At 41.2% G+C, this 12,481-nt stretch overlaps 1 protein-coding gene across 12 annotated transcripts in view; it reads left to right on the forward strand.

Annotated features, from left to right (window-relative positions):
* Positions 1-9,371, forward strand: part of SEMA6D (semaphorin 6D) — a 172,493-nt gene extending 163,122 nt beyond the window's left edge. For 5 of the 12 annotated variants that reach the window (XM_077880978.1, XM_077880980.1, XM_077880979.1 and 2 more), the window contains 7 exons: positions 32-205; positions 990-1,130; positions 1,226-1,303; positions 1,729-1,829; positions 2,192-2,248; positions 3,733-3,900; positions 5,664-9,371. In XM_077880978.1, the coding sequence (XP_077737104.1) occupies positions 32-205; positions 990-1,130; positions 1,226-1,303; positions 1,729-1,829; positions 2,192-2,248; positions 3,733-3,900; positions 5,664-6,952 (2,008 nt within the window). In that variant the 3' untranslated portion in view covers positions 6,953-9,371. The remainder of the gene's footprint in view (positions 1-31; positions 206-989; positions 1,131-1,225; positions 1,304-1,728; positions 1,830-2,191; positions 2,249-3,732; positions 3,901-5,663) is intronic. The other 7 variants (XM_077880981.1, XM_077880984.1, XM_077880982.1 and 4 more) reach the window with 7 other exon arrangements.
* Positions 9,372-12,481: the final 3,110 nt, after the last annotated feature.

Below are 12,481 nucleotides of genomic sequence, written 5' to 3' on the forward strand. Positions count from 1 at the left end.
CGCCTCTGACTTGACATACCTCCTCTGGCAGGTACAGACTGACGGCCATCGCTGTTGACCACACTGCTGGGCCCCATCAGAACTACACAGTCATCTTTGTTGGCTCTGAAGCTGGCGTGGTGCTTAAAGTTTTGGCAAAGACCAGCCCTTTCTCTTTGAATGACAGTGTATTACTGGAAGAGATTGAAGCATACAACCAAGCAAAGTAGGTGTATTTTATGAGAATGCTTTTTTCAGCACTGCTCAAAAGTTTCCTGTGTGTATTTCATCTAGTAATTTCTTTTTAGCCCCCCAAATTAGCAGTGGTTTGGCAATATTAGTGTTTTGGGTTTTTCCCCCCTCAGTGAAATAAATCCTGAGTTTGTTGTTTTTCCCAAGTCCACCAGGGCTAGGATGGTGGAAAGTTAATGAATTTAAAAATAATTCAGCCCTCATTTTTCAGCTGTGGACAATGAGAACACATTTGCACCCACCCCTCATACCCTACAGGTTTATTTTAGGCTGCTACCTGCCGCAGACAGTTGGTTGCAAGTATGCACATACACGCAATACAATTCTCCCAACCACTGATATAAAAGATAACTAGACCATTTAAAAAAAAAAACAAGAAGTAGGTGAGAGAAATGGAGCAAAGGAGACTAAAGAGAGATCCAGAAACATTTAGCACAGCAAGATTTAAGTGCATTGAAACACTGTCCTTTTTCTTCCCAGTAGTCTAAAGTGGTCTTTACACAGTCTCCTTGGGTCACCAGAACAAGAAAGCAATCTTAAAAAAAACTTTGTCCAACCTGAAGATTAACCAATTGTGCAGAGCAGCAGAAGTTCAAATGCAGAATTATTACTTCCCAAACTATGTACTTAACTGGTTGGCTACTGAGGATATTTCTCAGGACCTCTTTGCTCTTAGTAATTGCAAAACCAAACCCCACTTTGCCTTGTCCATTTCGACTTATTAAGCATATGGCTTCAAAATGTATCCCAAAATACAGGTGCAATGCTGAGAATGAGGAAGACAGAAGGGTCATCTCCTTACAGTTGGATAAAGACCATCACGCTGTGTACGTGGCATTCTCTAGCTGCGTCATCCGCCTCCCTCTCAGCCGTTGCGAGCGTTACGGATCCTGTAAGAAGTAAGCTGGTATTTCTTTCCTTACCATGAGTCTTGCAGCATCATGACTTTTGATAATGAGAAAATCCAAGTTCCGTTCTGTTTGGATTTATACAGGTCTTGTGTTGCATCTCGGGACCCATACTGTGGCTGGTTAAGCCAGGGGGCCTGTGGCAGAGTGACCCCAGGGATGCTGTAAGTATCCTCTGTCACATTAGCCAAGATCTTCTGAGAGCTGCGTCTGTCTTCTCGGGGGTCTCTAAAGCTAGAAATTTTAGAAAAATTCCAGTTGTACCACTTTTGTTCTTTTCTTCACCTCTTTTCTTTTTGTAGCTATGGGAGAAGTAAAAAAAAAAAAAAAAAGAAAGAAAAACAAGAAAAAAGAAAATCTGGAGCATTAAGAAGGAAGGGAGATTGTAGACAGGATAATACCTAAGGGAAATGAATGGAGAGAACCAACAATTCTCTCTCCCCTCTTAAACATTCTAGGGGCCAGATGTTGAACAGAAATACTCATTTTTAGCAAGCTGTGTTGAAATGTCCTTTTTTTTCCTCTCTGCCCATTCTTACTAATCTGTGTTCTTGGTTCTGCTCTGGTTGTCACTTGTGTCCCTATGAAGGCTGTTAACCGAAGACTTCTTTGCTTTCCATAACCACAGCGCTGGAGGATATGAACAAGACACAGAGTACGGCAACACGGCCCACCTAGGGGACTGCCATGGTAAGACTGGATCTTCCTTTCCCTTCTGACAGTTCTTTTTGACCACATTTGCACGTGAACATTATTTTACAATCAGCCTTTTAATGACTCAGGACACATACCACCTAGCATTTAACTTAAACTTCGCAAAAGCTGAGCTGTTTGGTCATGGGGATACGTTAGAGGAGAATCTTACTTTTTTTTTTTTTTTTCCTTCACCATTTACAATTTTGTAGAAAATCTAGAGAAAGGTAGTCTGACCAGTAGGTTAACCTTTTAATTTATAGTCTTTTCTTTTGACTTTTTTAGTTAATTGGAATTCATAAATTTTTGCTTTCTTTTGGTTACTTTTTACTGATTACTTGTTCCTTTAATTCTTTTAGAAATTTTGCCTACTTCAACTACACCAGATTACAAAATATTTGGCGGTCCAACATCTGGTTAGTTTTTTTTAATTTTTTTGAATTAACAACCTTTTCTTTCCTTCAGTTCAGCATTTTCAGCCCCCTCTCCCCTCCTTTTGCGCAGTTTGGCAGCCCTTCATGTTTCTGCTTTGACTCATAATCCCACTGATGGTACTGAAAGACTTTTTCTTACTCAGCACTCCACCCCTGTGTAGCATGTTAACGATTCATCATTGACCAAGGCACATCTCGTAAGAAAAACCCAATGGATTCACATAGACTGCATTCCAGCTGCACGCCCGCCCACCCGAGCTTTCTTCTCTCTCACCCCTGTGCATTGTGGATGTTCCCTCTGGCCATCTATACTTAATGGATGGCAGGATTTCATTATTTCCCCCTTCTCTCCTCACCTTTCCTACGACCTAGTAAACAAATACACATTTCCCCAAAATGTGTATTTCTAAATTTTGGACATCTTTTTTTGAATCGTTTGCGGTGATCCCGGGAATCTTTGAATGTTGTGGTCTCAGTGGTGTGTAAAAGGCTCCCGTTGAATGAAGCTGGTATCTGCGTATGAAGGTGTTCCATAGGCTCTCCGTGCCCATCTGTCTGTATCTCTTTTGGGGTCTTCATCTGCGACCATTGCACCGGTCTGGATGGGGGTCTCCAGAATTTTAACCTAAAACCGTATGCTTACATCCCGAGGGAAAATCTACTTTGTGGAAATGAGTAGCATATACACTAAGAGGTTAAGTTACTTGTGGTCCTATTGCTGCTTCTAAAACTCACAGCAGTTTGGTTCCTCAGAAGGGAGAGAAGGATGGCAGATCTTACATATCAGAAGATCCCTATGCAGCTTATAAATGCCATTTCTTTTGCATGAGTTGCTGCTAATTCTTCAGAAGAAATTCCCTGAGCATTTTGAAAGGCACAGGCAAGGATCCTCCCTGCTTCAGTGCTTTATCGTGGACAGTGCGAGGCCTCAAGGCACAGATGCACGGGAGGTCCTCGGTAAAGCTCTATCGGGACAAAAATCAAGTGCTTACAAGGATTTAACCAAGTCTTTCCTGATGAAGTAACCCTGTAGGTTCCTCAGTGAAGGACATACAGTGTCCAACAGTCCACGAAAACGCTTTTAAACTATGCACAAAAGGAAACAGAATAATGCCGTCTCACAAAGAGATGGAGTAAGTAGCAGTCAGTCTTTGGGATTTCTATTACCTTTTCCATGAGGGTCATTATTTACCATAGGAGCTTTGGTAGGAGCATTTGAGTGTCTCTAATTTTGAAATCTGCTTTATTTGTCTTCATGGTTAATTTTTAGTTTTTCTTTTTCCCTTGCAAGAAAGAGTTTTGGTGTAGTCTCTTTGGATGTTTTTTGTTTTGTTTTGTTTTTTTATGAAATCCTCGAACAGACTTTCTCATAAAATTGACTTAAGCTTTACTTAAAAATGCAACAGAGCAGTCAGAGAAATCTGTCAACACTACCCACGTTAATAAAAATCTGTTTGCCACCACAGACATGGAGGTATCTTCATCATCTGTTACCACAATGGCAAGTATCCCAGAAATTACACCTAAAGTGATTGATACCTGGAGGCCTAAACTGACGAGCTCCCGGAAATTTGTAGTTCAAGATGACCCAAACACTTCTGATTTTACTGATCCTTTATCAGGTATCCCAAAGGGTAAGGCCTCACCAGGGAACTCATCTCTCGCTGAGTGGAAACCTGATTCCTGATACCTTTGAGGAGCTGGTGGCTGTAGGGTTTCCTAGAAGGGGGCTGGAACAGCCCTGCTGTTGCTCATGCCACCTCCCCTGGTTGTGGTCACTCCAGTTTCCTTGCTTGTATTGGAGTGCATTCCTTTACAGATGAAGGAGGTGGAAAGCCGTGAAAGAAAGGGAGGTGATAAGATAGCCACTCAGACAATCTAGTCTGTGTTGGTTTCTGCTGGAAGGTGCTGAGAGCCTGCTCAATGTCAGATAATTACCAGGACCACCCCAACAACATCAAAACACAGAACTCATTAATTGCAAATATCTTGGTATCAGATGTTTTGTCTAAGAGCCTTTCCCAGCCTTCTGTTTAGCTTTGATTCCAAATGTAATATGAAAAGGATATGCAAGGTGCTAGCGAGCTGCTTGAATGTCACAAGCAATAAAACGTAACAGAGCCCTTGTCCATAACTATCGTTTCCAGCCCTTGATAGAAGCAGTTATAAAACAGCTGCCTGTTGAGTTACCTTATTAGACATATTACTCTGGGAAAAAAAAAATCTCCAGGGCTTAGTAGACTGTGGTATCAGGTTTCCAATCAGTTTTTATGCCAGTACATTGTCATTTATGATTTATATGTGTTGCTTTGAGTTTTATATGTTTTCACTGTAAACAATTTTATAATCATTCTTTCTGTTTTGTTTTCTTTAGTAATATCGTTTCTTTCTACTTTCTTTTCTTTGTCTTTCCCAATGCCACTGAATTCCATAATCCCAAACATTGATTAAAAACAACTAATGTTCAAAGGCCTTAGTACTAACCTAAAGCAACAGAACCTTCAAAATTACTGACTTACCTTATCCTGGGATAGCTGTGCTTATAGCATGTAACAGACTTGGATACCTCTTAAACTAACATTTATTTGATTGACTGTTAGATGTCTGTGGTTGCATTAAAAATCCCAATAACTATAAACTAATCCACTCTTCTTCTAGTCTAACTTAAATATTTCTTAAATATCTCAAGACAGTTGGATAATATCGCTTAACTACTACATATTATATTTCTTTAGACTATCTGGATCTCTTTCATAGCAAACAATTCAAGAGTACTTCACTCCAAGATGGAATGAAAAAAATATATCAAAGCAAACAAGAAAGTCCATATTTGTAGTTAACAATCACCAAGCAGGTCATTGTTATGCTTTTAGTTTGTGAGCCAATTATCTGTCTTTATTGTAGTGAAGATAGCATAATTATATTAGCATAATTATCTTAGCATAATGTATGTTTATGCCAATCCATACATGTTCCTAATTCCAGCTGTTGCTGATACATGAATTAGGAGAAAAATCATAAGACAGAATATTTCAAAACATTTCTAAATTGGCCATTTAGAAAATATGTGCTTTCTAACTCTAATTTTTAGACCAGAAAACTCTTAAAATTTAGAATGTTACATAATAACTACTTAAGAGAGAAAAGGGAAAAAAGACACATATGGATTGGTGGGAGATCAGAGTTATCCTGGCATTTGCAGCAATCGTATGTCTCTGGGGATCCGATCATGATTAAAGAAAAATATATAGATGGAATCTTAGAGTTTCCCTGACCCTCCAAGCTAAGCATATGGACCATTGTGAATGCAGTATTGGCTCAATGGAAGCCATTTGCCGGCTAATATGGTTTGAAAGAAGCACCCCACTCAGACCCTTTTCCTACGTGTCTGTTGCAGGTGTGCGATGGGAAGTCCAATCGGGAGAGTCCAACCAGATGGTCCACATGAACGTCCTCATCACCTGTGTCTTTGCTGCTTTTGTTTTGGGTGCGTTCATTGCAGGGGTGGCAGTATACTGCTATCGTGACATGTTTGTTCGGAAAAACAGAAAGATTCATAAGGATGCAGAATCTGCCCAGTCGTGCACAGACTCCAGTGGAAGTTTTGCCAAACTGAATGGTCTGTTTGACAGCCCGGTCAAGGAATATCAACAGAATATCGATTCTCCCAAATTATACAGTAACCTGCTGACTAGTCGGAAAGAGCTGCCACCCAATGGAGATACCAAATCCATGGTGATGGACCATCGAGGCCAACCTCCCGAACTGGCTGCTCTCCCCACGCCTGAGTCAACTCCTGTGCTTCACCAGAAGACCCTGCAGGCCATGAAGAGCCACTCAGATAAGGCCCATGGCCATGGGGCTTCAAGGAAAGAAACCTCACAGTTTTTCCCATCTAGTCCACCACCCCATTCCCCATTAAGTCATGGGCATATCCCCAGTGCCATTGTTCTTCCTAATGCTACTCATGACTACAACACGTCTTTCTCAAACTCCAATGCTCACAAAGCTGAAAAGAAGCTTCAAAACATTGACCACCCACTTACAAAGTCATCCAGTAAAAGAGATCACCGGCGTTCTGTGGATTCCAGAAATACCCTCAATGATCTCCTGAAGCATTTAAATGACCCAAACAGCAACCCCAAAGCCATCATGGGAGATATCCAGATGGCCCACCAGACCCTAATGCTGGATCCTGTGGGACCTATGTCTGAGGTCCCGCCCAAGGTCCCTAACCGGGAGGCATCCCTATACTCTCCTCCTTCAACTCTCCCCAGAAATAGCCCAACCAAGCGAGTGGATGTCCCCACCACTCCTGGGGTCCCAATGACTTCTCTGGAAAGACAAAGGGGTTACCACAAAAATTCCTCCCAGAGGCACTCTATATCTGCTATGCCTAAAAACTTAAACTCACCAAATGGTGTTTTGTTATCCAGACAGCCTAGCATGAACCGTGGTGGGTATGTGCCCACCCCCACTGGGGCAAAGGTGGACTATATTCAGGGAGCACCAGTGAGTGTTCATCTGCAGCCTTCCCTCTCCAGACAGAGCAGCTATACCAGTAATGGCACCCTTCCTAGGACGGGACTAAAGAGGACACCGTCCTTAAAACCTGATGTGCCACCAAAGCCTTCATTTGTTCCTCAAACCACATCTGTCAGACCACTGAACAAATACACTTACTAGGCCTCAAGTGTGCTCTTCTCCGTGTGGCTTTATCCTGTCCATGTTGTTGAGAGGATGATGTTGTAAGGGTACCTTCAGACAAGACACTCCCTTGTATTTTAAGAGAACCAAGTGGCCAAAGAAACTCTTTCTCGCTTTGGCAACATCAGAACTTGCCACATGTAGCTACTACAGCAAAGCTTCTGTGTACTTGCCCGAAAACAAAGGAAGGTGCTGGTCATTCCATTTCTTTTGTTTGAAGCTAAAGAGATGCGTAGCTCTCAGGGGCTACCCTACCAGTATAGAGAGCTGATACAGTACTCAGAAGAATCTGTGAGCAAATACTTGAAAATGGGTTCAACTTAGACTACCATTATGTGTGGTCTTCCCATTAAATGTGAACATTTTAATTGTATGCATTCACCTTGCCTCTTGCACAAATGTCAAAAAACAATGGTAATGTCTCAAAGAAACAAACTTGTAGATTACCAAACAATTTGCTAAAAATTCAGTCTTTGACCCAAACTGTAGCATTTTTTTCAAGTGTGGCATTTTTTTCATGCCACCAATGAACTGTGGTGCGTGTGTGTGTGCGCGCGCGCATGTGTGCGTGCGTGTGAGTGTGTGTGTTCTGTACCCACTAAGATTTGTTTTGGTGCCCATTGCATCTTTTTGTGCTATGGACTTGTTTACATTGAGCATGACTGAACAAGAGACAATAACTTCTTCCCACAGCAGTCCATTGGGTTCAGCTTTGAGAAAAGAAGTAAAGTCAAGGCTGATTTGACCATCAAAATGATTAACTTGACTTCCATGGTCCCCAATGCCAGAATGTAAGAGTTCTAAGTAATTTTGTGCTGCTATTCATTAAAACTTCTATTACAGTCTTGCCAGCTTAAGGAGATAGAGATGTTAAGAGGTATCCTTGATTTATCCACCAGTATTCAGTAGTAAAATTTACCTGTCCACTGTGAATCCAAGCCTGACTCACTGTATTTAACCTTGGACACACTAATAAGGTTTTATTTTGATGTTGTTTGGTTTCTCCCATGTGGTAAAATTTATCCTCCTTTAACTCCTCCTACCCCCAAGAGAAAAGAACAAAACAAACCAGAAGACAAAAGAAGGAAATGTGAAAGGAATTATAATTGGGCCTAACAGAGAGAGTCTCTGAAAACTGAACAGTGGTGCAATCATGCTGTCTGTGTTGTGTTATATGAGAATTTTCTTCTAAGTCATGCAGGTAATGACAATATACTGTAAATATTACATGTGAGTTTACCTGAATCTGTGCATTTTGTGCCTTATTCATGAGAATGATAGAAGTACTAAAATATGTCAAGTGTTTTCAGTATAGCACATCATTTACCGAGTGCCAGTTGTAAATGTTTTTCAACCAGCACCTGAAAAGACTTTTAAAAAAATCGTAAAAACAACCTAGAACAATTAATTGTAAAACAATCCACCCAAATAGCAGCATTACATCCTTTGCCATGATAAACATTCCACTCCTGCTTTCCTAAGGATGAAACAGTGATAATGTGAAGTCAAATGAGGTTTCTCGGGTAATGTGACACCTGCGGAAACCATAGAGTCATTTATTCGTAGTTTTGCAGAAGCCACTTACAGTTGATGATGTGTAACCCTGATGACTGTTTCAGTTAAAATGCTGCACACCACACCATGGTTTATTGAACCTAATCTAGAAAGTATCAAGGCAGAGGAACGCTCCTGACTTAGTCAGACAAATAAGTTCAACTGATTTCTTGTGATAACACTGACGATATGTATTACTTGGGGGAGGATGGGTTGCAGAAGACCAGAGCATTTTTATACAGATTGTAGAATACTGATACAGTTATTCTTTTCCTTTGAGAATATTGTTTTATAAAGAACGTGATTCCCTGAGATCTCTGGAAGCTCAAAAACTAGAACTTCTGTTCTTGAAACACTTCAGCTTTGCAACTAAAATATTACAGATTAATAATAAATTAAACCAACCAACGGTAAACACTACTCAGCCCACCGCCAACAAACGTGTTTGAATTCACCTTACCAATATTAATCCCAGCGTGCGGAAAATGGAACAGTAACTCTATGTGAACCCAGATAACATTTTGTAACATTGTGCTGCCTTGTAGTTTGTAATGTGAGTTCTATCAGTATTTATGTTGAAATTTCTAACATAAAATCTAGTCTCTATCCTGTTAATTTAATTTTTAAATGCTTTATCCATTTGTGCAAAGGTAAACACAGATTGTATCTTTTTTAATGGTACGGCATAAAAAGTAACCCTAAAGTGAAGTGGCTCTATACTGTTTTATAGAGTACTTTAACATGTATAGATATCTTGTAAACTTGTATTGTGGATGTGTAAATAATATGTACTTTGGGTTTTTAACACCGCATGTAAAGTCAAAATAAAATATACAAATCATTATATTCTGCCTCTTGATATTGAAGAGGTTTATGGCTTATCATGTTTTAAGAATATTTTACAGTCAGTCAGCACCACTGAGAGTTTCTTTTAAAATGTACCAGAATATTCGTATCTGGAATACTTGCTATTTGGTCATGGTTCCACCACCATTCTCTTCTTGGAAAGCTAATACTGATAGAAGCCTCGAGAAACTGAGAAACGAGTCAGAAAGCCAGATGGACTGTGCCCGCATTAGCGGGCAAGAGCTTCAGGCAGACGTACCTGCGACTCGCCTTGTCCACCCTTCTGGTTCAGCAGGCATTTTTTAGAATGCGTGATTTGTATTCCCACATGAAAACTTTGATGTCATTTTAGTCCAGTTACAGCGGACAAACCAGGTTCCTGTGAACGTTTCTTGCAATTTGGTAAATGGCATTTCACAATTCCACTGTTTTAATTGAGTAGACTATATTGAGATACCTTCCCCAAATATGGAAATGGGAAACAAAATTATGATCCCATTTGGTGCTGCCTTTGGCATGGAGTGAGTTGGTGGCTGCTGTCATTGCATCTTGTGGGTGTTGAGGGGGTCACAACACTTCTGGGGAGGCCATGCGGGTATCCGTAGCAATCTCTGTGCTCTTCCCTTCAGCTTCTGCTCCTGCCCCAAGCCCCTGTGTACCTCCTCCCTGGCCATGTTTTCTCCCAGAACCCCAGCAAGCAGCTCTGCAAAAGTAGGAGCTTTTTGTCTATTCCTGTCTGGGGCCTGGTTCTCCTTCCTGGCGTCATCTAATTAGAATGCTGTATTTCAGTGTTAGTTCAGTGGTGTTCAGGAGTCCTTTTTCATTGCTATCATGGCATACTCTCATCTATGTAGATGTGAGGGATGGTTTGCAAGGATCCTCTCCTGAGAGGAAAAGAAATGTGGGAGGCAGTTTGCCCCTCTTTATAGCTACCACCACTACAACTGGTAGGCAGCGAGGCGATGCCACAGGCCATGGAGCCCGACTTGGCACTCCGAGCCCTGCCCCACCACCCATCAGTGCAGGAAGTCTGAGTCAGCCTGTACCCTTTTGTGTTGCTGGAGAAGAGGGTGGAAGGTTTTCACCCATCCCGCTGACTTGCAGAAGTTGATTTATAACTCTTGGGGATTAACAAATGAAGTAAGGGATCCCTGGGTGGCACAGCGGTTTAGCGCCTGCCTTTGGCCCAGGCGCGATCCTGGAGACCCAGGATCGAATCCCACATCGAGCTCCCTGCATGGAGCCTGCTTCTCCCTCTGCCTGTGTCTCTGCCCCTCTCTCTCTCTGTGACTATCATGAATAAATAAATAAAATCTTAAAAAAAAATGAAGTAAGACAATAAAATGAACTGTATCTTCAACCTTGTTTTTTCCTGGGCTTCCTAACCATTGATTTCTCTTTCAATTTCATTACCTATTTCTTTTAAATTGGCGTTTCCTATACCTTATGTTCATCGTGCCAGTTTTCCTGGGTTTAGTAATTTTCTTTCCTCTAAAAAGTGGGGCACCTGGGGTGGCCAGTTGGTTAAGTGTCTTCCTTTGGCTCAGGTCATGATCCCAGGGTCCTGGGATCAAGCCCTCCATCAAGGTCCCTGCTCAGTGGGGAGTCTGCTTCTCACTTTCCCACTGCCCCTCCCCTACTGCTCTCTCGCTCTCTCTCTCTCTCAAAATATAAATAAATAAATAAAGTGCATCTTTCTCTTCTCTCTTTATAGCAGATCTTTCTTGGCTTTTTTTCAATTATCTTTGATAACTTAGTGAATGATACAGACTGGAAGCTGAATTTCATTTTCCTTTTCAGGGGATTTACAGACCCCCAAGACCACATCTGTGAATCCTCAAGATAAATGTTTAGAGGCCATTTGAGAGAAGTGGGGTCAGAGAACTTGGAGCTTTCCATAAGGAAGACATCGTAGAGGCACACTCAAAAAATAAATTAACCAGGACAGACCACCTGTACTCTCGTTCCAGAAGTCTCTGATTGGCATTTAGGTTACTTTGGGAAATGGCAATTTTGAAGCCTGGAGCACTTTAGATGCCTATGTAGGCTAAGAAGAAAGAGTGTCTCTCATCCAACATAGTGGGCCTTTCATGGCCTAGGTGTTCGCCAGGCACCAAGATGCCTCACTTCCCACCGTCTGAGAGTGGCCATTTTTCTGCCTTCCCCTCCCAGCTCATCTTCTTCATCCGAGCAAACAAAGGAAGTGTCCAAAAAAGCCGTGGCTCCACATGCAGGAGCTGGGTTCTAATCCAAACTCCATCACTCAGCAAATAACTTTGTGGCACTATACTTCTCTGGATTTTAGTTTTCTCATTTTTGAAAAGAGATGGCTCAGCATCCGTTTTGTTGACAGTTCTATGGTATCTGTCAACTCTATAATTCCATTCCGTATTTTATGAATGCTATGCTTAAATATTACTCTTTCAATAGCTTAGTTTGTAGGCTTTTTATGGGTGTGTGAGGCCTGTTCCCTGTTAGATGTGAGATATATGTGAGATTAGCAATAAAATAAGGCACAATAAACAATGCACTTTAAGCCATTCAGCTTGGGTCTATATTGGTTGTATACCCTTTTTGCATATATAACATGCAAAATACTTAAATCTCTGCCAATGTTGCATTCTTTATCAAATAGATGAGATACCATAAACAAGAAGGAAATGGACCTATAATAAAATCAATGTTTAATTCACAGAAAAATGGGGGAGGTGAGAGGATGGGGTGGGGGGTGGTCAAATCCGGCATATTCAGACCATGAATCAATTGGAATTCACATATAAAAGAAAATCGAATATTTCTAGACCCTGGCCCATAGTATAATTCTTTTTAAAATTAGGTATTGATTACTGGTTGATAAATCTCCTTGTAACATGCCCTTTGGTTTATCTTAGCCTCTTATGCTAGGTGAAGGAAACAATGAAAACATGGCATTTGTTACATATCACTGTTGCTTAGGACTTTTCTTCATTTGTATGAGATGGACCCACAAGACACTACTGTAAATATGGACTTGAGGCTAGTTAGTATACTAGTGAGAGGAAAGGTTTGTCAGTGTCAAGCAACCCAGCCCAGTGGAAGTTTCTGTGCTGGTGGAGATGTTCTGCATAT

Source organism: Canis aureus, chromosome 32, assembly GCF_053574225.1.
Source record: "Canis aureus isolate CA01 chromosome 32, VMU_Caureus_v.1.0, whole genome shotgun sequence".
NCBI lineage: Eukaryota > Metazoa > Chordata > Mammalia > Carnivora > Canidae > Canis > Canis aureus.